Source organism: Catharus ustulatus, chromosome 3 (genome assembly GCF_009819885.2).
Source record: "Catharus ustulatus isolate bCatUst1 chromosome 3, bCatUst1.pri.v2, whole genome shotgun sequence".
Taxonomy (NCBI): domain Eukaryota; kingdom Metazoa; phylum Chordata; class Aves; order Passeriformes; family Turdidae; genus Catharus; species Catharus ustulatus.
In genome coordinates this window covers 76722482-76744554 of record NC_046223.1, presented here as the reverse complement: position 1 = coordinate 76744554, position 22073 = coordinate 76722482, and the positions used below count along the sequence as shown (strand labels likewise).

General features: G+C 45.9%; 1 protein-coding gene across 1 annotated transcript in view; it reads right to left on the bottom strand.

Moving 5' to 3' along the window:
- Positions 1-21803, bottom strand: part of FAXC (failed axon connections homolog, metaxin like GST domain containing) — a 28750-nt gene extending 6947 nt beyond the window's left edge. The window contains exons 1-5 of the mRNA XM_033054188.2: positions 21538-21803; positions 20950-21085; positions 13636-13832; positions 6264-6481; positions 1187-1303 (exon numbers count right to left, since the gene is read on the bottom strand). Of these exons, the coding sequence (XP_032910079.2) occupies positions 1187-1303; positions 6264-6481; positions 13636-13832; positions 20950-21085; positions 21538-21644 (775 nt within the window). The 5' untranslated portion in view covers positions 21645-21803. The remainder of the gene's footprint in view (positions 1-1186; positions 1304-6263; positions 6482-13635; positions 13833-20949; positions 21086-21537) is intronic.
- Between the last annotated feature and the right edge of the window lie 270 nt (positions 21804-22073).

Genomic DNA, 22073 nt, shown 5'->3' with positions numbered 1-22073 from the left:
GATCTTACAGATGGGCACAGTATGTTCATTAAATACAGTGAATGAGGGGTTTTCACCACCAGATGGCAGCGTTGTCTGCAACATAAATTCACATTTAATATGGCACTGGCTCGTTCCTACTGCTCCCAGCCTTAGTATCTTATTCCTTGTTTATAAATACATGTATGCTTACAGAATAAATCATAAAAAAAAAAAACCTCAAAGAAGAAAGAAATACCAGCTTATTAAAGGGGAGCTGCATGTAAAACCTGTACTCATGACAGCGCAAGTAGGTTGATAGATACAGAGAATCAACCACGCTGCTTGGGTACTTCTATTATCTTCTACTTATTTTCATTAGAGACAAACTAATTCAACAGGCATAGTAATCTTTCTAGACAGCCATGAGCCCTTCAGAATTTTACCCGTGATGCCCCAGACATCAAGGGGAAGAACTGCATAGCCATATATCCTCATCTCAAGTGCTCATTATCTGAGGAAAAGAGCAAGTCTGTGCCTCTTAACCACAGGCTTAGCAGAGCTCTCTTGCACAGAGTAGGTTTACAGGTCAGATGCATTCCTTTTACACTATTCTACATCCTTTTCCTCCTTAGGTCTTCCCATTTTTCATGCTGCGTGGTTTTACTATGGAAAGGGATGCAAAAATACTTTAACATCTGTATCACTCCACAAAAAAGAACCGAACAAAAAAAACAACCCTCTGTGGAGAGGAGGGGTATGGTCATTTCCAATTCATGCAAAAACAAAGTGACTCCAAAGCGAAGCTGGATTTCTTCCTTGTCTGCCATCTTCAAGAACAGCAAAGGCTGTCATTTCAGTGAGACAATAGCAGTAACAGTTCTATTATCAAGGAAAGTACTCAGTTCAGCAGAATTTGGCTAATGGCTGTTCTTCTGTTTTCTCATACTTTACCCAGCATTCACTCCTTAGAAGCTTTAAGGCTTTGCCACGTTAAACAGAAAAAAGATCAAGTACAGAAACAGAAACAATTACTCTGCAAAACATTAAAGAGAAAACAAATAATTTTAAGACAAAACAACATTATAGGATACAAATGCTACATCAAAGGCAAGAACAGTCTGCTGAAGTACTGCAGTCTTCAAAATGTCCTTCCAAGGTACTCCACATTTAAAGGTGGAAAATGCCACCAAGAGCTTTTAATCGGAGATCACTTAAGCTTTCTTACCTTTGATTAGTCTCTCTGGTCGAGTCCCTGGTAATGTCCACATTGCCTGAGCCAGATGTCCAAAGACAGTGGCATCAACAGTGGAAACTGTTGATCCCATAATGTACTTCTTGTCACCTGTAAATACAACAGCAAATATTTCCTGACTAGATGTCACTTTTTCCCAAATTAAAAAAAAAAAAAATCACAGTTCCACCTTTAGCGTATTTATTTTACTGAAATAATTTCAATGAAAAGGTTTACTTGTTCAAAGACAGGGATTCCAAAACTGTTTCTAGGGTTCAGCAGGTGGAACCCACTACTGCAGCTTCCCCTGTGCTCAAGACTTCTATAACCAGGCCAGTTACAGAGCCACCACTGGCAAAGAAACCTCCTCTGCTCCTCACAGCAGTTCTGCTTACCTCTCTGGGCACCCCAGTGCCATGATGGTCCTAAATAGCCCCCATAGCACAAACAGACAGATAACTAACTGAGGGAAGAAAATACGTGTTTCAAAGTTGCTGTTTGCAACAAAACATCCACTTGTTAGACTTGTTTTCCCATCACAGGCAGGAGACCTGGAACAAAAACCACACACAGTGGAAGATGAAGTATTGCAGAGGTCAGGTTAGCTGGCTGCACTGCTTCTGTCTCGGCCCAAAGCGCTATAAACTGTGAAATGCGGTACCTAATTGAATTCTCAAAATCCAGTTATCCCATCTCCCCAGGACATTCTTCTGAGCTGCCTGTAATTCAGCAGGTTATTCAATGTTAGGTTTATTGAGCAAGTCCAGAGGAACTGTCCAGTGTAAAATGCATCAAATTCTAGTGTACAGTACAAGGCATGCTGCCAATTCCCTGCACAAGAGCATAGCAAAACAGTGCTCAAGGAACAGGCAGTAACAATAACCTTTTCTGGCCTGTCAGATGTCATTTGAACATGCAGTTAACTCTTCCCAGCTCTTCCACTGTTCCATCAATTTATTGTTTGAAAAATCTGTACAGAGTAAATGTTGTCTTTTCTGTATTTATCTGACACCTAAGCACTCATCAATCTCAAACACAGCTCAAAAACTGGTCCCTAAACCACAGTTATAGGCCAGCACCAGGAATTTAGCACCATACAACTGGGTCTTGAGAGTCAATCCATACTGATGCTGTGCTGGGAAGAAATACTGTCATTTCCATCTTGCTACAACTAAAGCAGACTCTGAGTGAGGGCTAAACCATCCCACCCTCTGCTTCCCCAGGCACAACACCCACACCTTCAGGTGCATGGAAACAAAGTATAAGAAAAAAAAATAAAACTGTGGGATAAATCTGGTTTCAAGCCATGCTGCACCACAAAATATGGCATCTGTGCAAATTTTCTTCCACCATTTCCAGTCTGTTCTCAAAACTTCCAGTGCAACTTCACTAATAGACCAGATATCTCTGAGTCTGTTTTTAGGCAAGATTACATAGTGTCTGTCACATCCAGGCTGCCATAGCACTGATCATCTCAAACACCTCTCTGGCTAATCCAATAGAAATGAAATCACATTGGACTTGGAACAACTTTGTTCTGTCCAGGAATTTTGAGAGGACACAACTCCACTGTTCACAAATGCAAGTACCAGAGGATTCAAAAGCAGCTATTTCAACAGTGGGTCAAGAAAACCCAGCAAGAAGCAGGTCTGTGGGACACAGGTCTGCCTCCATCCACACAGGCAGGTACAGCACTTGCAGGCTGCTCCAGGGCACTTAACTACCTTTAGAGGCTCAGATTCAGGTTAGTCCAGAGTTTTCAGCTCTGAGCACCCCTGCCCTCACCAAAGCACCAAATGCTTTTCAAAATCCACCTCAGGAAGCTGCTGCCCTGCAACTCCCTGCTCAAAATCCCCATCTACCAAAGAGCCTGAGAGGCAAACAGCTGAGAGGGCACCAACAGATTTATGGTCACTCACTTGCCTCTTCTAAACAATTACCAAAACGTGTATTTTTATATATTGCTAATTCATGTGCTCATTCCCCTCACTTTCTAACACTATTACCAGGCAGTAGGAAACTGTACAATACAAGGAAATTACATTTGTGCTTTGAAGACTGCAGGACACAGAGAAAGGTGATACCAATGGGACAAACTGATCCATCACAGTGGGATTAGTTCCAATTTCCATGCTTATAAGACCTGGAGGAGTCCGTCAGGGAAACGGATATAAGGGAGATAGAAAAATTATTCTCAAAAATTAAAATAAAAAATAAGCACCAAAGATGTGATTGGGAGTGTCAAAATTAATGTCATAGGAACTGGCAGCTACAAAGTTATCATTCGCTGGAAGCAGCTCTTAGAATTAAAAGTTATTCTTGTTCCCATGTGAATGGTCCCTGTTAAAAAAGGGGAGCATTAATCAGATATTCCTGATGGCTGACAGCTACAGTTTTGTATGTGCAGCTACTCTGCACCATAGGCATAATTTTTAAGCTCTTAAGATAACAGCCAACTACTTTCTCTTGTGGGAAAACACTCACTGAGATTGTGCAGGCAGTAAGCAGTAAGCTGCCTTCCCCTTCCCCTTCCCCGTTTGAAATAGGGGAGTCTCTAGTGAGGGGTGGGAGTCTTCAGCCCACCTTTTGAACCCATTCCAGGATACTACCTGGAGGCCACAGTTACTAGACCCAACCATAAAAGAGATGGCTGGAGAAAACATGAGCATACTGATGTTAATGAAAATTAAGGCAATTACAGAAAAGTAGACCAACTAACCAATAATCAAAAGAGAAAATATAATGATTCATGTGACTGCACACTGACTAATCTGACATCCATTTCAGAGAAAATTAAAAAAAACCGTACAATATTCAGTTGATAATGTAATAAAATAACAGGAATACAGCAAATGCTCATCAAGGCTTTTTGAAGTACACAGGCACATTCTCAACAACAATCTGGAATTAAGAAGAAAAACTCTGCTGGTAATATACGTGTAATACAATTTAAAATTTGATACAGTGAAGAATTGTTTGAGGATTTCCAGTGCGTTTTCCACAAAAGCCAGAGACTGATTATAACAGTTACCCTCACAGAGAGATGACCCAAGCCACCCTGGAAGGGAGAAAGCCGTAAGAGCATCTTTCTGCAGGCTAGAATCAAACTCATTTGAGACAAGTCCAACTTAGAACAGATTTAGATAGTGACTAACATCTGTCAGCAAAACGTGATGGCACCTCCACCTGCTGGAATCTTGTAATTAAAACTGGATGGCTTTTAGAGAGCCATCCCCAAGCCAGCAAAAAGGCACAGGCCTCAATACAGCAGTCAAGCAGTCTGATCCACAGAGATGTGTCTAGACGATTAAATTATCCCTTTGAACTTGAAATCTTACAAATCTGTGTCAGTATACACTCCAGACAAACAAGCAAATCAAGTTACTTTTACAGGTACACAGGCACACATTTTAGTTTTCTCTTGAAGGTTCTGTCTACTCTTGGCAGACAGGGATGACTTTAGCACACACATATCCACCGTGACTCCTTTTCCTGACAGAGTTGTCTAGCCAGAACCAGGGGGCTTTGCTGTGCTACTAAGTCATAGACTGAACTTGCTCCAGCCCCTGTCCCAACACCTCTCCTCCCTGTGATGAGCATGTAGCCATGCAGTGCCAATCTCAAAACTACAGCATCAGTAGTCCCACAGAGGAGAGCACCAGGAGCTGGCCACAGTTCTGCAACAGGTATGACCAGATATCCTCTTCTGAAATTAACTGCTCCCTCCCTTCCTCCCTCTCAGAGAAAAGGGACCTGTTAATCTCCAAACAACAGATTTTCTCTGAAGAGACACTAGAATACATAATTGTTTTTGCTAACAAGCAAAATGCAGCATAAGAAACTGCTGTCAAGAGGAGCTGCCAACAAATCTTCCTCTTGCCCATTGTGTCCATGCACCTCATGGGGTTTTTTTTCACCTTGTTCCCAATACAGCAACTCAACAGGTTTGTTTCAGAAAACAAAATGACAGAAAACTCTACATCTAGGTCCACTGCAAATACATTCCTTTCCAAAACAGCTTGAAGTCCAGAAGCACATTTTTTCCTCCCCTTTCCCAGCAAGCACTCAGCCTCTTCCTTCCGCTGGGCTCTCCCCAGCTTGTTCCTTTCATTCCCTTCACACTTGTCTCTTCAGAGAATGTGCAGGCATCCTCCTGTCCTCCACTCAACCATCTCTTTAAAGCAATTGTTACAGGGAACAGCACACAGGTACCATCCCTCTTGGTTTCTCTCTTTGTTTCTCACACAAGAGACACATAAGCTCATGCAAAGTGACAACCTGCACCACAGCAATTCCTCAAAATTCAACTTTTACACAGATGCACAATATGCTTAGCTCTTAGTGGAGCAGAAGGAAAGAAGCACAGTGCAAAGCAGTTTCAGTGCATATTTCAACCTGAGCCACACAACAGAAATGAGGGTACGTAATTCTAGCTAAGTAAAGTCAACCTTAAGACTACTTGTATGGGATCCACCCAAGGTAACCAGGAATCTTAAACACAGCTATTTTGACAGTGCAGAACCATCTCCTACTGGGAGCTTTGAATAAAGCTGCTGACACCAATCAAACACAACAAAGTTCAGCTCATCAAAATAACATCTGCAAAGGGTTTTCAAATGGTAGCCTCCTAACAGTCTGTCAAACAGCCACAAATAAAAAACAGGAAAGGAAATACAACAGGAAATAAAAAATGAGACACACACACCCCAACCCCCCCTGAAAAAGGTATAAATAAGAGGTTTCATTTGCAGAACTAAACACTACATTTTCCTAATTTCACATCACTAAATGCTCTTCCAAAACAGCAGGCCACATTTTGCTCCTCTACATGCACATACTCTGCTCTCAGAGAAGGAAGCCTCTTATGCCTCTAGACACACAATCTGGCAGCAAACAGTGGGAAAAGAAACAGTGTCTCTGCCAGAGCAAGGAAGGCACTAAACGACAGCCTTCAGCTTCTGCCAAAATGAGATTATTTGTGCGCAATCAAGCTGTCAGGAAGCACTGGAGGTCAAGTCTGCCCTGTGGAGAGAGGGGCTGAGCACGGAGCGCGTAACTCGCTGTACCTTACCCAGGAGGCCTGCCAGAGTCCGCATGTCCTTCTCCATCAGCGTGTACATCTCCTCCTCCGAGAAGCGCCCAATGCCATGGCCGTACATTTCCCGCTTCACGATTCCTTTGGTCAGATGGCAAAAGATCCACTTCAGCAAGTCGCTGAAGGGGCCAAAAAGCGAAACCATCTTTTGTGTCTCATGAAGGTTTTCCACCCATTGGCAATAAGCTAAAGTCCTAGAAGGATGCAGAAACAAGTTACAGCAGTGTAATCCCCAGAGAGCCCCACACCACCCTGCAGAGGCTCACAGAGAGGTCAGGCAGGTGAGTGCTCACTGCCCTGATGGAGAGGTAGCTTCCATAATCAGCAGACTCAGAGTGCCAGCAGAGTAAACCCACTTTACAGTACTTAGGCAGACAGCCCAGTGCTTATTGTCTCATTAAATGATGACTCACTCCAGGAGAAAACAAGATTCATGTTGAAATATTAAGCAAAAGCTGCAGAATTCTGCTAAACTCGTGTAACAAAACGCAGTGCCAAACAGATTTGTTACCTAAAGATGATTCACTGCACAGACCTGGGAAAAACAACACCAAACAGCCCTCCCCAAAAAAATCAATCTTTCCCACCAATCTTTTTCCTTTCTACACTGCTGACACTTAGGCAAACAGTAACTTTGGTCCAACACAAATACTGAAGCAGTAATTTTTCAGAAGATTTCTCCTCAGAAACTGAGAATAACATGATATTTTTAAAATAAAATATAAAAAAATAAGAGGTAGTGGTTATTTGGTTGATTTTCTCCTGCACAGTTTCTTCTCTTCACAATGTTGATTTTATGAGAGAGACATTTCTGAAGGACTCTGTTGCCATCCATGTTTTATTAAATGATAAATAATATCCTTTTAAGAAGTCTTTTTATAAAAATTTGTCTCATCAGCTTAAATTTTTGTTTTCCACATGCGTTTTTGCTCCTTATTAATATTATAGGCAAACAGATCTTGATTTGTTACTCCAGAAACTTATGAAAAAGAAATATTAATTTTTTTAATGTCCAACATCTTCAGAAATTACAAATAAACCAAAAAGACCACCAAGTTCAAGGGTTGTTGGAAAAATGGCTAAAGACACCTCAAAGTAGACAAGATAAACATAGGAAGCCTGCAGGGTCTCAGAAACACCGGGAATTGATACACATATTCCAATCCAAGCAATTACAAAGTTTCACTGTTTCAGTTTGGAATATGACTTCAGTTTATCACTGTACATATTTCCAACTCCACATAATTTCCTTAGTGCTGATATGATTCACCTAATTCAAGAAAAGAAAGGAAAAAAAAAAAAAAAAAGAAAAAGCTAGTATCTCCTGGAGAACTCCTGTCACTTCTTTTCGCTTCTTTAGGTAATGTACTTTTCATCAAACTCACATTGTCCACTCCACTGCAGTTCAATGCCTTCTGCTCTAGCTGGTTTCACTGATGTCAGTAACAACGAGGTGTGAACAGGTTTTGCTGCAAATGTATAAATAGGGAAGAACAAAAATGCACCTGCTCTGCTACTGATGGCTTTGACCCTCAACAGATTACTTCACAACCTCCAGCACTATATAACTATAACAAAAAAGTCCTGCTGACATTTCACGTGCTTCAACACCACTTTTAGAATGGGGTATTCTGCACAGTTCTGGTTTCTCAAACTTGATGGATGAACTCAAGTCATTGAGCAGGTTTCAGCAACGGAAAGCTTGAACCAGAGACAGATTTAGTAGAGGCATCAGCAATACAGAGGCATGTTAAGCCAACAAATGCAGTAGTAAAGAGCTACTGAAACTCGTAAAGCATTGACTTTGTCTGGAAGATATTGTGTGAGACTGCCCTGTTCCAGGACCAATGGTAAAACAGGATTTAAGACAAATGGAAAGAAGGCTGACCTGAAGGCATAAGGACACTCTATACAGCAGAATGTTGCAGCAGCCATGTTTCACTGGCCTGGCAAAGGGCAAGGTCTCTTCAGCAGGTACAGCTCTGAATAGAAAAACTCAATGTGAACACCAGGAATTAATTATAATACTATGACTTGGGTAGGAAGGGACCTTAAAAGTCATCTACTTCCAACTAAATGTCCACTGCAGGGACCTACTCCATGGGCAGGGATACTACCCACTAGATCAGGTTGCTCAGGATCCCATCCAACCTGGCCTTGAGCACTTCCAGGGACAGGGCATCTAGATTATTCTAGGCAACCTGTGCCTCATCATCCTGTAAGTAAAGAACTTCTTTCTAACATCTAATTTACATCTCTTCTGTTTTTGGTTTAAAACTGTTCTCCCTTATCCTATCACTATGCACCCACATAAGAAATCACTCTCCCTCTTTTTTATAAGCCCTGTTTTAAGTATTGAAGGCCACAACAAGTTCTCTCTGAAGCCTTCTGCTCTCGTTGCTGAACAACCTCAGCTGTCCCAGCTGTCTTCACAGGAGAGCTGCTCCAGTCCTCTGATCATCCTTGTGGTTTCCTCTGGACCTGCTCTAACAGGTTCAGATCTTGCTTCTGCTGAGGACTCCAGAGCTGGAAACAGGTGGGGTCTCACAAACACAGAGTAGAAGGGTAGAATCACCTCCCTTGACATCTCTTGATGCAGCCCAGGAGGCCATCTCACACTGTTGGCTCATGTCCACTTTTTTCATCCACCAGAGCCCCCAAGTCCTTCTCCACAGTGCTGCTCTGAATGAGTTCTTCTCCTAATCTGTAAGTTATTATTTATTATTTGAATAAGCTAGGAAGAACTTGCTCTCTGAAAGCACTGCTCTGTCTTGCTGCAAAGTCCTCCTCACCCAGGATGGACCTGACCTCCTTCATCTGGCAACTCTGCAATACAATTTAGCTGCTGTAGGACAACAGGCCTGGCCTGGAGAAGGGCAACAAGAAAAAGAAGCCAAAACAAAACAGAAAAAGAACACAGGAACTCCACTGTAGCATTTTTTAAATCATTCCAGATGCACAAGATTAAACCTGGTCCTATGGACTTGCCATTACTATGTCTCACTCCAACCACACCAGTGAGCTGGCATCGCACCAAGAGTGATCAACCATGTCCAAAATTATTTTAATTTCATAGAACAGAATGACAAGATTTCCCACAAAGCTGACTGGCCCACACTTTTAAGCAAAAATACATTTCCCCAGAGCTCAATTACTTGCCCTGGGAGAGAAGGTCTTTGGGTCTGGAAGAGGCAGAAATCAGATCAGGTGTTTAATGACCAGGACAGCAACAGAGAACTACACAGAGTTTAGGTAAACCTGCTTAGGCTAAACTGTCAAGCACAAATCTTAAGGCATCTGCTTGTCCCTCTGAATGAGCAGAATTGTTACATGTCCCAAATTTACATGGGCAATGAAACCAGCTGAATAGACAATCACAGAGTTTACTTCCAAAATATTACAGTTCTGAGTAGACAAAACAAGGAAAAAAGTAGGCTCCAATTCAGGGACAGTTCAAAACACTTTTAAAACTGGTTTTATAAGCACTTTATTAAAAAATTCTATCCAAGGGTTCATTAATTTGTGTTTTTTACCAAAATATGCTTATCAGCATTTAATTTCACCCATCATTCCTCTATTCAGACTACATTAGTGGAGTATTATCAATATTACAAAAGGTTAGGAAATGCCAGAAATTGGGAAGTCTACATAATCTACTTCAGTACAGCATAAGTATACATTTTACACTGGAGTAAGTATTTACGGGATGACATAATTATTTTAAATATTGGCCTGAACAGAACATTGTGGGAAACATCACTCCCATTTGTGCCAGCACATCTGTACAAATCTAACAGTATAAATAAAACAATAATGCATTAAAGAGAAATGCTGTGGGGGGTGAAGTAAATCCAAGGTCTAATTGCAACAGCAGCTTTGGCCTCAATACATAAATCAGGCGAGGAGATGAAGAAAGTGACTCAACAACAGCTTGCCTGATTATCCCAAAACTGTCTGAACTTCAAGGCAAGGGCAAGGCATTTACAAGAAAGTTAACAATGGGGTTATTTCTCCTATCTCAACCTGTGCAGACTAGAATTTTTTGATATACAAAAGGATTATAACAAATTCATTCCACAATCAGCTGTAGAAATTCCACCAGCTGTGCAACTTCTCAGAGCAACCAGCTTTTAAGCCACCAGTGGCATTCAAGCCTCATCACTGTTAGCAGTGGGAGAGACACTGCTCTTAAAATTGGCTTGATGTATTTACACATATTTACATTCTAAAAATATTTTATGTTTAGCACGTGGCAAGCCTGAATACTGACCAAAGTCAAATTCATCTGTATTCTCATATCATAGCATTTGTCACATATGAAGCTTGCTTCTTGAAAGACAAAGTCAGAAACAAGTCAAATTTATTTGCAAGTAACACTCACATTTATAAATCACTACAGTTATGTTTGACAATGTACCTCGCCCAATCTAATGGGCTAGTCTGCTTAAGCTGAATATTCAAGGCTTTATGTTCTCACTAAGCGTATTTATGTCACTGACCTAAGACCCGTCTCCTGAGAGCGAAGTGACAGAAAGCATCTCGCAGTGACTGCTAGCCCTACAGGCACCCAGGAGCTGCCTGGCCTGAATCCCAGCAGTATTGGTGGGCTCAGCATGCCAGTTCCAGAAGAAAGTGTGAATCAAATCTCTCTTAATCAGAGGTCCAATCCCACAAATGTGCTGCAGTTACACCAAAAACCCAATGCACTCCCCAAAGGTGGCTCTGGGTGCCCCACTGGTTTCTGGGGGCTCACAGGTCACTGCAGGCAGTGGAAGTGACTCAGAGCAAGCCTACAGCAGATTACAGGTATCTGCATTGGATCCAGGACCTGGGGTGAGAGTCACAAAATTATTTCATTCCCATCTCTTCACTGCTGGATCCCCCCAACACCCATTCAGCTTAGAGGACTTTCTTTTCTTTTGCCAACTAAACCTAGCAAAAGGTTTACTGCATTCTCCAGGGACTGTAGCTCCAGCACCAGCTCCAAATCAGTTTTGTGTATCTCAGAGATAAGGTGCAACCCCAGCACAGAATAGGCACGCTCACTTGTTGTCTTCCTGCCTGAGCCCTGCCAGGTGCCCCACCCCAGGGCAGAGAGAAGGTGTCCAGAGGCTGAGGTTCTCAATAGCTCCACACTGCTCTCAACTCCAGCCATAACAGTCTCTTCTACATGTAAGAGGCACTAACTGCTGAAGATGAGCCACTGCCTTAGCAAAACTAAACATTTCTGGAAGAAATGCTGAGCATCCACCAGGATTAGCTGCACCCAGAGACGGCACACCACAGGATGTACTTTTCTTCTTTATCCGATAAATGTACTATAGTATTACTTATTTATGATGAAGCTACTTCGCATGCTGCTGGCAATGAAACAGTAGGAATCACATTATGTACCACTGTTTTGGAGGCTTGGTTTTATATACCTTATTCTGCAGAAAGTCATTCACTGTTTCAAATTCCTCACCATGGAACACAAGGCACCAAGAAAAAGCCCTAATGAAGGCTCTGGCGAGAAGTGGGAAGGTTCAGGGACAGATATGAAGGGATCCCATAACCACAGATGCAATGTTGTGGAGAACTATGGAAGAGAAATATGGTCCTACACAGTGAAAGCCTGATTTTACTTTGGTGTAAGTACAGGATGGTCGAAGTTGTTCTCCAAGAATTACAGCAGTACAACTGCAACACCTCATGGCTCAAGCTTTGCCTGCTACAAGGAATCTGCAAGGTATAACCTCACCAATATACCAAGCCAGAGGGACACACAGTAAGACTTACAGTTGAACTTTTTACTGCACTGCAGCAAAAATATATGTCTTGGAGGAACTCAGCTGTGTGACTTCACAGGAAAGGCAGCAGGGATACAGCCAGGCATGCACATCTGTTCTTGATGTAACTTTGTCCACCTGTTTTAATGCCTGAATTTGCAGTACCTGTCTTCCACATTTGCCTATGTCATGTCCAGCAGAGCCCAGCCAGCTCCAGATGAGCCTGGATGGATGGACAACAGCTTCACAGAGGAGAGCACTTTGCAATTGAGACACAACAGCAGTGTAAGCCTGCCATCAGTAATGATACATTTAATGCAGTTAAATCCATGAACCACGAAACAACTGACACTAAGGCATGGAGATGAAGCATTAGGGGACTAAAAGGTTTCATCTTCCCTTTGGCAGCTGTAATAGCTGAGGGTGGAAAAATGAACCAAAAAAATGTTAATTTACAGGCTGCCTGTATCATGTTTGGAAGGCTATGACACTGCAGATGGGTATAATTGGTGAAGGCCACACTTCTTGGAAGGCAGAAATTTAATTTCTAAACCAAATCACTTCAATCTGCCAATTACTGAATGCTAAAATTGTTCTCAGGAGACACTAAAGATTATTTGAAGAACTATATGTACACATATTGCTGCTGATCTTCGATCAAAAGGTGAAAGACAAAGCAGGTAAGCGCATTAAATTTAAAAATCACACATCATTTTCAAGAAAAAACATGCAACATAAATGCAAAACTTAGTATAGCAAGGACTTAAATGCTTAAAACTTAATGAAACTTAAATGAAAGTAAACTATTGGGAGAAAGCCTTGAGCCTGCTAAGGCAGCAAATGCAGCATTCAAGATGCATGTTCAACTGATGCCTCTGTGTCCATACTGGAAAGGGCACTTAAAAAGGACTGAAATGTAAAGCACAGAGGAAATCACAGGTATTATTTTCAAAGGCGTCAGTAAGAAGCATAAAGTACCAGAAAGGTTCTATTTCTATTTTCCATCCATATACACACTTTGGCTTCTCAGGATACCGTGACTAATACTGCACACTACCAATAGGCACTATTGTCAACAACATATATCAGCAGGAGTATCCTGTGCTATGGGAAAGGCAGTGATCCGTACAGCAATCACTCACAGTAACTCAAATCTGTAGAAGTAAGAAAACAATATTCTGGATTCACCACAAACACTGTATTCATTCCTCTATGCCCCCCAAGCCACAAATATATTCAGCCACCTTGATCTTTTGGTCTTTATTAACAAGGCTGCTCCTATACAGAAGTCACATTGAACAGAGGAGCATCCCAATGCTGCTTCCTTCTACAAAGCTGCAGTCAAAGGGCCTGACTTTACCCTGTTTACACAGCACAACCTTTCAAAGGAATTATCCCTGGCTCATAAAACCATACACATAAAGGAGCAGCAGCTTCCTAGGATGAAGAGAGTTGTGAAGTTAGTAATTGGGTACCCAACATTTCTGCAAGAGAAAAGAAGCATTCGTGTGCCATGAGGCCCAAACTCAGCGACACATTGACAGCACAAGAACACAGCCAGCTTTGCCATGCAAGCTTACCAGTACAGGTGCTCCTCCACCATTTTGGTCACAGCTCTGGAAACAGCCCTTTCATGTGGACCAAGGTGTTTATTTAAATTCACTCCAAGTTTCTCTTCCAAGAAGTCAATGATGAACTCAGTGCCAGATACTTTCTTGTGATTGTATTCAATCCAAGGCATTTTCCCTTGAGGGGAAAGTTTTCCATCAAAATAGTTCTAAGGGAAAAAAAATCAAGTAAACAAACAAATATACAGACAATAAAAGCCCTTCAGGTTCTGTTTCGATTAGACTAAGTATTTTAAATAGTTTTCTGTGTTTTTAAAGAAACAAATCAACAAATCCTTTTTTTCTTTTTCTTTTTTTTTTTAAATTAATATTCTAGAGTAGTAGTGGCTATTAAATCAGAGCAGCAGCTTTACCCTACATGACAACTCAGATAAAATTATCTCCAGGCCCTGCAAGATGTTCCATGTTTTTAGGCTGAATGTCATGTGATATAATATTATTTAAATTATATTATCTATTCTTTAAATACCTGGGTTATTTAAGGGTTGGAGAAGCTCAGATCTCCCAGAAGATTTGGTCCATTATTCTAAACAAGTTTTAAATCACAGGACTCATAAATAAATTCAGTTCTTGCACACATCTGCACTTTTCATGTTAAAAATACCTTTAAAAAAATTCACTACCCAACTCAGATGGCTGCATTACCTCTAAGGACAAAACACACACAGTCACAAGAGTGTATGAAAGGCATACCATTCCCTCCTGAGTAGAAGGGAAATCTGCTTTATGCAACTTCAAAACTTACAAATCTCAGACATTTACACACATACTTGCTACAACTGGGTCTCCCCAGAGCCCAGCACAGCAGAGCACAGCACTGCTGCACTACTGAATACTGCTATACCTGCTCAGCACAGCACTCACACAGAAGCAGCAACGTGCTTTTCCCATGACAAGGTGAAACATAGAGATCAGAGAATTTCCATTTCATATAACGAGCATGAGGGGAAGTGCTGGCTGCCAAAACATGATCAGACATTTGTCCTCAATTCTCTTACTCCTGAAGGCAGAGACACAAGGTGCAACCTTTTTCCTTTCTTGTGATTCCCATCCTCGTTATTTAGTGAATGAAAGCTCCTAGCACAGAAAGCTGAACAGTAAAGGCTCTGCACTCAGATCTCTGGCAGTCACCCCAAGCATTTCAGGACCTAGCTCCTAATTGCTGGAGGTTTAGGGTTTGCAGTTCTGGATTGATCTGTTTGGGTCTGAAGTATTTACCCTTCCTGAATCCACTTAAGATGGATTAAGGTGCTCTGGCAGCAAGGAGCATACACCAGAACACGCCTCCTGCTCAGTCTGAGAGCACCAGCATCCTGCTGCCACTCCAAATGCAGATGTGCAATGCACTAGGATCACGTAGCCATTCCCAGAGGCTCTTCCCTTCCGGATGAAAACGAATGGGTAACGCTTCTGGGAAACAATGCCTTCTGGCTGTAGCCTCTTCCAGGGCTTGCGCCCAAACAAACAGCAGGGCAGGGACACTGGATGGCACCATGTCTCACCCACTGCAACCCTTGTGTGGGTGAACAAAGCACCTGAATCCTTCCCACCCACACATGTGGGGGACACGGGGGCCAATTCCACGGCACAAGCTCTAAAACTGCTGCACATTTGAAACTGAAAGGAGAGCACTGCCCTGCCCTTCCACATTCCAGGACCTTTCCTTCATCAAAAATGGTCTTGCAGCACTAAAACTGAATGATACATTTCCATAATTTTTCACTACGACTTTACTACAGAAACACAAGGTTTTCCTGGAACTTGACAGTGTATTTAGAAGATTCTGAGCACTGTTGGCTTTATTAAGTCCTTCCATTAAGATATTTCCCTTCTTGTGCACAAACTGGTGGTTTGCAGAAGCCACTGGACTTGAAGATGTGTTTATTACATCTTGTAATTACTACAGTCCATACCATTTGCAACCCAGAAAAAAGCAAGTTGTTATTACTCAGCTGCACATTTCTTCAAGCACACATATCTAAAACATATAAATACATTGTCTAAAATAATTTTCGTGTTTCATTACCTATGGTTTATCAAACAAAATAGGAAATATCTTTCAGTGACCTGAGAAAACCTCAGCCTCTTTAGAAATCTGTTATACTGTTCTTGTACCCAGTGTTCTCAAACAGACATTTTTAGGCTTGAAACCTCTGTATCCTTTTGGGTGATACTAATTGCTATCAAATATTTATCAATTTTCCACTTCAAAACTGTTCTAGTTGCTAAGCAGGGAAAAGCTATGGTATTATCCAAAACCAAAAGCAAACCAAAAGAATATCCCTTTTCATTCACAGTACATTAAGTGCCTGCAGAGCAACAATAACAATAGCTCTACAGAACCTCCTTGGTAAGGAATTTATAAAAAGAATGGCACAAGGTATTTCCAGGGTAATTTCACAGTACTATGCAAAAAAATTAGATTTCACATTTTCAATTACTCCTGTTTATGATTTTATGTTCACTTACAGTAGTTTCACGAATACAAGCCGCACGGATTATAAGCCGCACCCCCGGTGCCTCGACAATGTTGCTGTCTTTGTCAATAGATAAGCCGCACCCCGAATATTAGCCGCACTTTCGTTCGTCGCGAGAATCCGTGCGCAGCTTTCACAAATTGGCCAATTAGTAAGAGGATCGCGGCATAGCGGGCTTTACTGGCTCGGGGCGGGGCCAGGCAGGCTCGGCCCGCTCATGGTTGCCGACGGGGCCGGGTGGCCCAGCTCAGCGCCACGGCTCGGCGGGGTGGCCGGGTGGTGCTGCCGCTGCCGCCGGGCTCGCTGGCCCCCCTCTCCCGTCAGCACCGCCCCGCTGCCGCGTTCGCTCGCCCGGCTGGCAGGGCTGCCGCCGCCGGGCTCGCCGTCCGCCCCGCTGCCGCTTTCGCTCGCCCCGCGCCGCGCCTCGCGAGCGCCGCGCCCGCCCCGCGGCGCTTTCGCGGCTCGCGGCGGCGCTTTCGCGGCTCGCGGCTCGCGGCGGCGCTTTCGCGGCTCGCGGTTCGCGGCTCGCGGTTCGCGGCTCGCGGTTCGCGGCTCGCGGCTCGCGGCTCGCGGTTCGCGGCGGCGCTTTCGCGGCTCGCGGCTCGCGGTTCGCGGTTCGCGGCGGCGCTTTCGCGGCTCGCGGTTCGCGGCTCGCGGTTCGCGGCGGCGCTTTCGCGGCTCGCGGTTCGCGGCGGCGCTTTCGCGGCTCGCGGTTCGCGGTTCGCGGCGGCGCTTTCGCGGTTCGCGGCTCGCGGCTCGCGGTTCGCGGCTCGCGGTTCGCGGCAGCGCTTTCGCGGCTCGCGGTTCGCGGCTCGCGGTTCGCGGCGGCGCTTTCGCGGCTCGCGGTTCGCGGCTCGCGGTTCGCGGCGGCGCTTTCGCGGCTCGCGGTTCGCGGTTCGCGGTTCGCGGCGGCGCTTTCGCGGTTCGCGGCTCGCGGTTCGCGGCGGCGCTTTCGCGGCTCGCGGCTCGCGGTTCGCGGCGGCGCTTTCGCGGCTCGCGGCTCGGGGTTCGCGGCGGCGCTTTCGCGGCTCGCGTCTCGCGGTTCGCGGTTCGCGGCGGCGCTTTCGCGGCTCGCGGTTCGCGGCGGCGCTTTCGCGGCTCGCGGTTCGCGGCGGCGCTTTCGCGGCTCGCGGCTCGCGGCGGCGCTTTCGCGGCTCGCGGTTCGCGGCTCGCGGCTCGCGGCGGCGCTTTCGCGGCTCGCGGCTCGCGGCGGCGCTTTCGCGGCTCGCGGCTCGCGGCGGCGCTTTCGCGGCTCGCGGTTCGCGGCTCGCGGTTCGCGGCTCGCGGTTCGCGGCTCGCGGCTCGCGGCTCGCGGTTCGCGGTTCGCGGCGGCGCTTTCGCGGCTCGCGGCTCGCGGCTCGCGGCTCGCGGCTCGCGGCTCGCGGCGGCGCTTTCGTGAGGGCCGCTTTCGCTCGCCCCGCCGGCAGGGCTGCCGCCGCCGCCACCAGGCTCGCCGGCCGCCCCCTCCCGTCTGCACCGCCGCCGCGTTTCCTCGCCCTGGCCGGCACTGCAGGCCCCCGCACCGCCGGGCTCCCCCACGCTGCTGGCCCCGATTATGCTGGGCTTCCCCCGCTGCCAGGCAGCCCCACCCGCCGGCCTTCCTGCTTCTGCCATGCTCCCCTGCACTGCTAGCCCCAGTTCTCCCGGGCTCCCCCGCCCTGCTGGCTCAGGCTCTGCCGCCCGCCCCCGACACTGCTGGCCCCGCCTCTGCCAGGCTTTCCCACCTCTGCCGGGGCCGGCCGGGCTCCAGCTTGGCTTGGGGCTGCCGCGGGCTCTCACTTCCGTGTTGGCAGCTTTTAGAATTTTGTTAATAGATTAGCCGCCCCGGAATATTAGCCGCACTTCCGGGTTTCCACCAAAATTTTGGTCAAATTGGTGCGGCTTGTATTCGTGAAATTACTGTATGTCTTTTCCTAAGGAGGCTGCCATTTCCACAGACCTGGCATGAAAACAGCACATTCCTGCTGTGCCAGTTATTTATCAGATTACATAAAGGCTCAGTTCTTCATATTCTTGAGGAAATCAAGGAATACCCAAAAGATCTTGATGAGCATACAGACGGGGCTCTTTCAAAGCAAGCTTTATCAAGAAAAGCATTCAGTATTTTGAAAACCCGGCTAGAGACTATGACAGTCCAGCTGGGGTGGGGCTGCCCAAATCATTTTTCAAGGAAACTTGCACATACAGAGGCAGATTCAAGAAAGCATAAATACATGGTAACAGCACACGTGTTGGGAGAAATTTAGGTGAGAGTGTGCCATTAAAGCATGTTGTGTAACACAAAGCACAATACTCAACAGTCTGATGCACTACAATAAACACAAGGAATCAAAAGTGTAAAAGGCAGTCTGAGCATCTCACTGTCTTCTCTTCACTCCATTTCGTGACCCTCCCTTTGAAGCAGTCCCTCCCCAGCTAGGTGATGACCACAGCAGGTCTCCAGGGATGAGCACCAGCTGTCACTTGCAGAGCTTCTCCATCATGGACCCTGACAGTGTGCAGGGAAGCAAGGTGCTTCCTTCTGCATCCTGATGTACACTCCTACACACCTATCCTGCTGCCTGCCAGGCAGCCATCAATGCCTCTGTCACCTACAGCATCCTAAGGACAACACAGTCATGAGGGAACAGAAAGAAGTCTACAGGCAGAGTATAAGAAATTCCAGCCATGAACAGTGCCCCCTTCAGCTCCTCTCCCGTTCAATCCCACAGCAGCATCCATACTTTCCTTCACCTGCCAGAGCCCACTGCAGCACCATACCCCTAACACAAGGACAGAAACACCATCAGCTTCTTCCCGAAAAAAAGAGCTGTCTACTCATTTCATAAGCTCAGCTCAACCAAACTTAAATCTAAAATCCTCCAGAGGGTTGGCAGCCCCACAAACATCTTAAGCCCATGTCAGCCACCATGGCTAGAAGCACCAACCTGGTGTTCCCAGCACCTGCAAGACCCATTCATGCTCCTGCAAAATGGCTCACAGAGCATGTGGGGAACCAAGTGGAGTTAAAACCAAATAAACTAAAATGTCATGGCTCTAGTTAGGCCAGCTCTGATCAGCCTGAGCTGCCAAATAAAAGCATGTGCAGGAAGGGACATGAGGAAGCACTGAAGGTAGGAACGCTGCTTTTGATGGTCTTGTGTACTCAGATTAGTGAGTAGGGACATGCAACACCAAAAAGCAATGCTGACCTTCAGTACAAAATAATAAAGAGGAGAGGATAACCCTCTGGAAATTCCTCTCTCCCTAAAGCTGTGTGATTTCCAACCAGCATGAGCTCTCTAAACTACTCCATCCTGACTCACATAAATGCTGTGTTATCTTTCAGAAGTGACCATGTCCTGTCACAACCATCTTATATAATGCAGTTTTCTTTAGCTGCTCTCCACCAGAGCAAACCTGACCATCACAAACCTTTGAACAGCATCAGCTACCATTAGAAAGAAAATAGATCTCACCAAGAGAGGCATCCCCTCAAACGTGCAATTTCTACCCAAATTATTTTGAGAAAAGCAATGTGCATAAAGTACTCTTGCTGCAAGGACATGTTTAAGCTTCAGAATCTGGCAAGTTCTGTAAACCTAAATGAGGAAAATACATCCCACAGGATGGACGTCTTCCTCTTTAGTACTCCCAAGTATCCAATTCAAGTACCACTAAATTGCAAGAAAACATTAAACTCAGGCTTTTAAAGAATTAAGCAAAATGTACTTAGACTCTCTTTCCATGCAAAGGAGTTTAGCCACATAGGAAGCTAAATACCAATGGAAAATGTGTTTAAAAAAAAGCTGTTGGTTTGGTTTTCCAACAACCAGGGTTAGTTTTCCACAGTACAACATTTGACTTATACAAAACATTCTTCCTAACACCTTGGTATGGAGTAAAATTCCAAACTTACATTACTTAAGAAAAAACAGAGGGAGAAGAAGAAAGGGAAAAAACCCCAGACACTTACCTAAGATCTTAGTTATATATATATATATCTTCACTATTTTATCATCTTAAAGGCATTCAGGGCTTAACACACACCAAAAATTAAAAAAAAAAATCCAAAAAGAAAAACAAAAAAAAAAACATGCCATGTCTCAAAGAGCCTGTGTGCTGTGCAGCTTGCCAACACCACAAGGTGTGTGCCACACTTGCAGCGTCCCAACTTGACCTCGATGCTACTGGGCAAGACCGTGAGATTCAACTGTCCGCTCTCACAGCTTTCATTCCCTGGAGTAGCTCAGGCTTCATTCTCTGCGGGAAGATGCCATGGGATGCACCCAACCACAATTAAGGAGCAGTATTCATGACCTCTAAAAGCAATCTGTCTCACTTCACTGGGGAGGTAACATCAGCATGGAAAGTGAAGCAAAAGCTAAGCACTTCTTCCCAGGACAGCTTCAGAGATGAGGCCTCCAAAGAAACGAGAACCTGGAGCTGTCTAATTTTGATGCCTTTAGAATGGTGAAATTCAAGGATCAAATAGCGTTCTTCTTTAGTTTTGGGGTGTTATTTAGTGTTATATAAACTCCAGACTCTTCCATCTCAGCATTTCCAGCCAAGTCAACTTTTAACATCCATTTAGCTAGTTAAATCTATAGCTGTTCCAGACAATCTTATTCAAGTCATATCTTTAAAGGTTCTACACCAAATTTAAGTGTTGGCATACCCACCTAGCTGTAGGTGTATGTTTACATCTCCCTGGGTGAGACAGACTGGGGGGACAAGAGGCAGGATGCCTATGTGCCATTTCACGCCATTTACAGACAGCTGCAAAGCAAAGGCAAACTGCACCATGTACCTGGTAAGGTAAATCAGCCATCCTCAAGTACGTTTCCATTTTCAGGCAGAACGGGGATAAACTCGGAACGCCATTCCTAGGCCTCGAAAACTGATGCAGTATGATAGCATCTTTTGAATCGAGCTCTTCCTCTTTCCTGTCAAAAAAACCCACAGAATTTAAAAGAAAAAAAAACAAAACAAAACAAAATAAACAAACAAAAAACCAAACCGGACAGATGCATGATACATCATTACATGAAACAGACAAAGGAGAAACCCCGGCCCTGGCAACACACTCGTCAGCCCTTAAGGGGCTGCTGCGGGCTTTGGTTGCCCGGAGGCAGCGAGAGGGCCCAGCCTGGGCCACCTGTCGGGGCGAGCGCAGGGCTCGCCGCGGAGCCGCCTCTGCGCTGCTGCAGAGGGCGAATGGAGGAAAACCGGGGGAAGAGGGGGGGAAGGAAAGGTAAACGGCAAAAGCGCGGCGAAGGAGAGCCCCGAGCCGCCGGGCGTCGCCAAGCTGACCCCGCAGGTGTACGCGGCTCCGAGCGCCGCCTCGGGCCCGCGGGGAGCGCCCGTGGCTGGCAGCGCCGCAGCCCCGCAGCCTCACCGTATGGCCAGCAGCTCGTGGAGCAGGTACGCGGCGGCGGCCAGCAGGGCTCCGCCCGTCAGGTACAGCGTCTTCTTCCACCAGGAGTCGGAGCCCAGCGCCGCCATGGTGCCGCCGCCGCCCGACAGCGGGAAGGCGACGATCTCGCCCCCATAGAAGGCGGGCGGCGGCTCCTCGGGCCCCGCGCACCAGCCCAGCGACAGGCTGCGGTTGCGGCTCAGGTCCGCCACGCAGGAGCGCGGCGCCGCCAGGCCCACCCCCCACAGCATCCTGCGCCCGGCACCCGCATCCCCCGCCGCGGAGCCGCCGAGCCCCCCGCCCTGCCCAGCCCAGCCGAGCCCAGCCCAGCCGGTGCTGCCGGGCCCAGCCCGGCCCCGCGGCGGGGAAGGGCCGCGCCGCGCTGGGCGGCTCCGGCGGCTCCCTCGGCCGGCGCTGCGCGGCTGCGCGACCGGGCTGCGAAGGGAGGAGATGGGGAGGAGAAGGAGGGGATGGGGTGGATCGGGCCGGCTGTGTCCTGCCCTGCCCTTGCGGAGTCC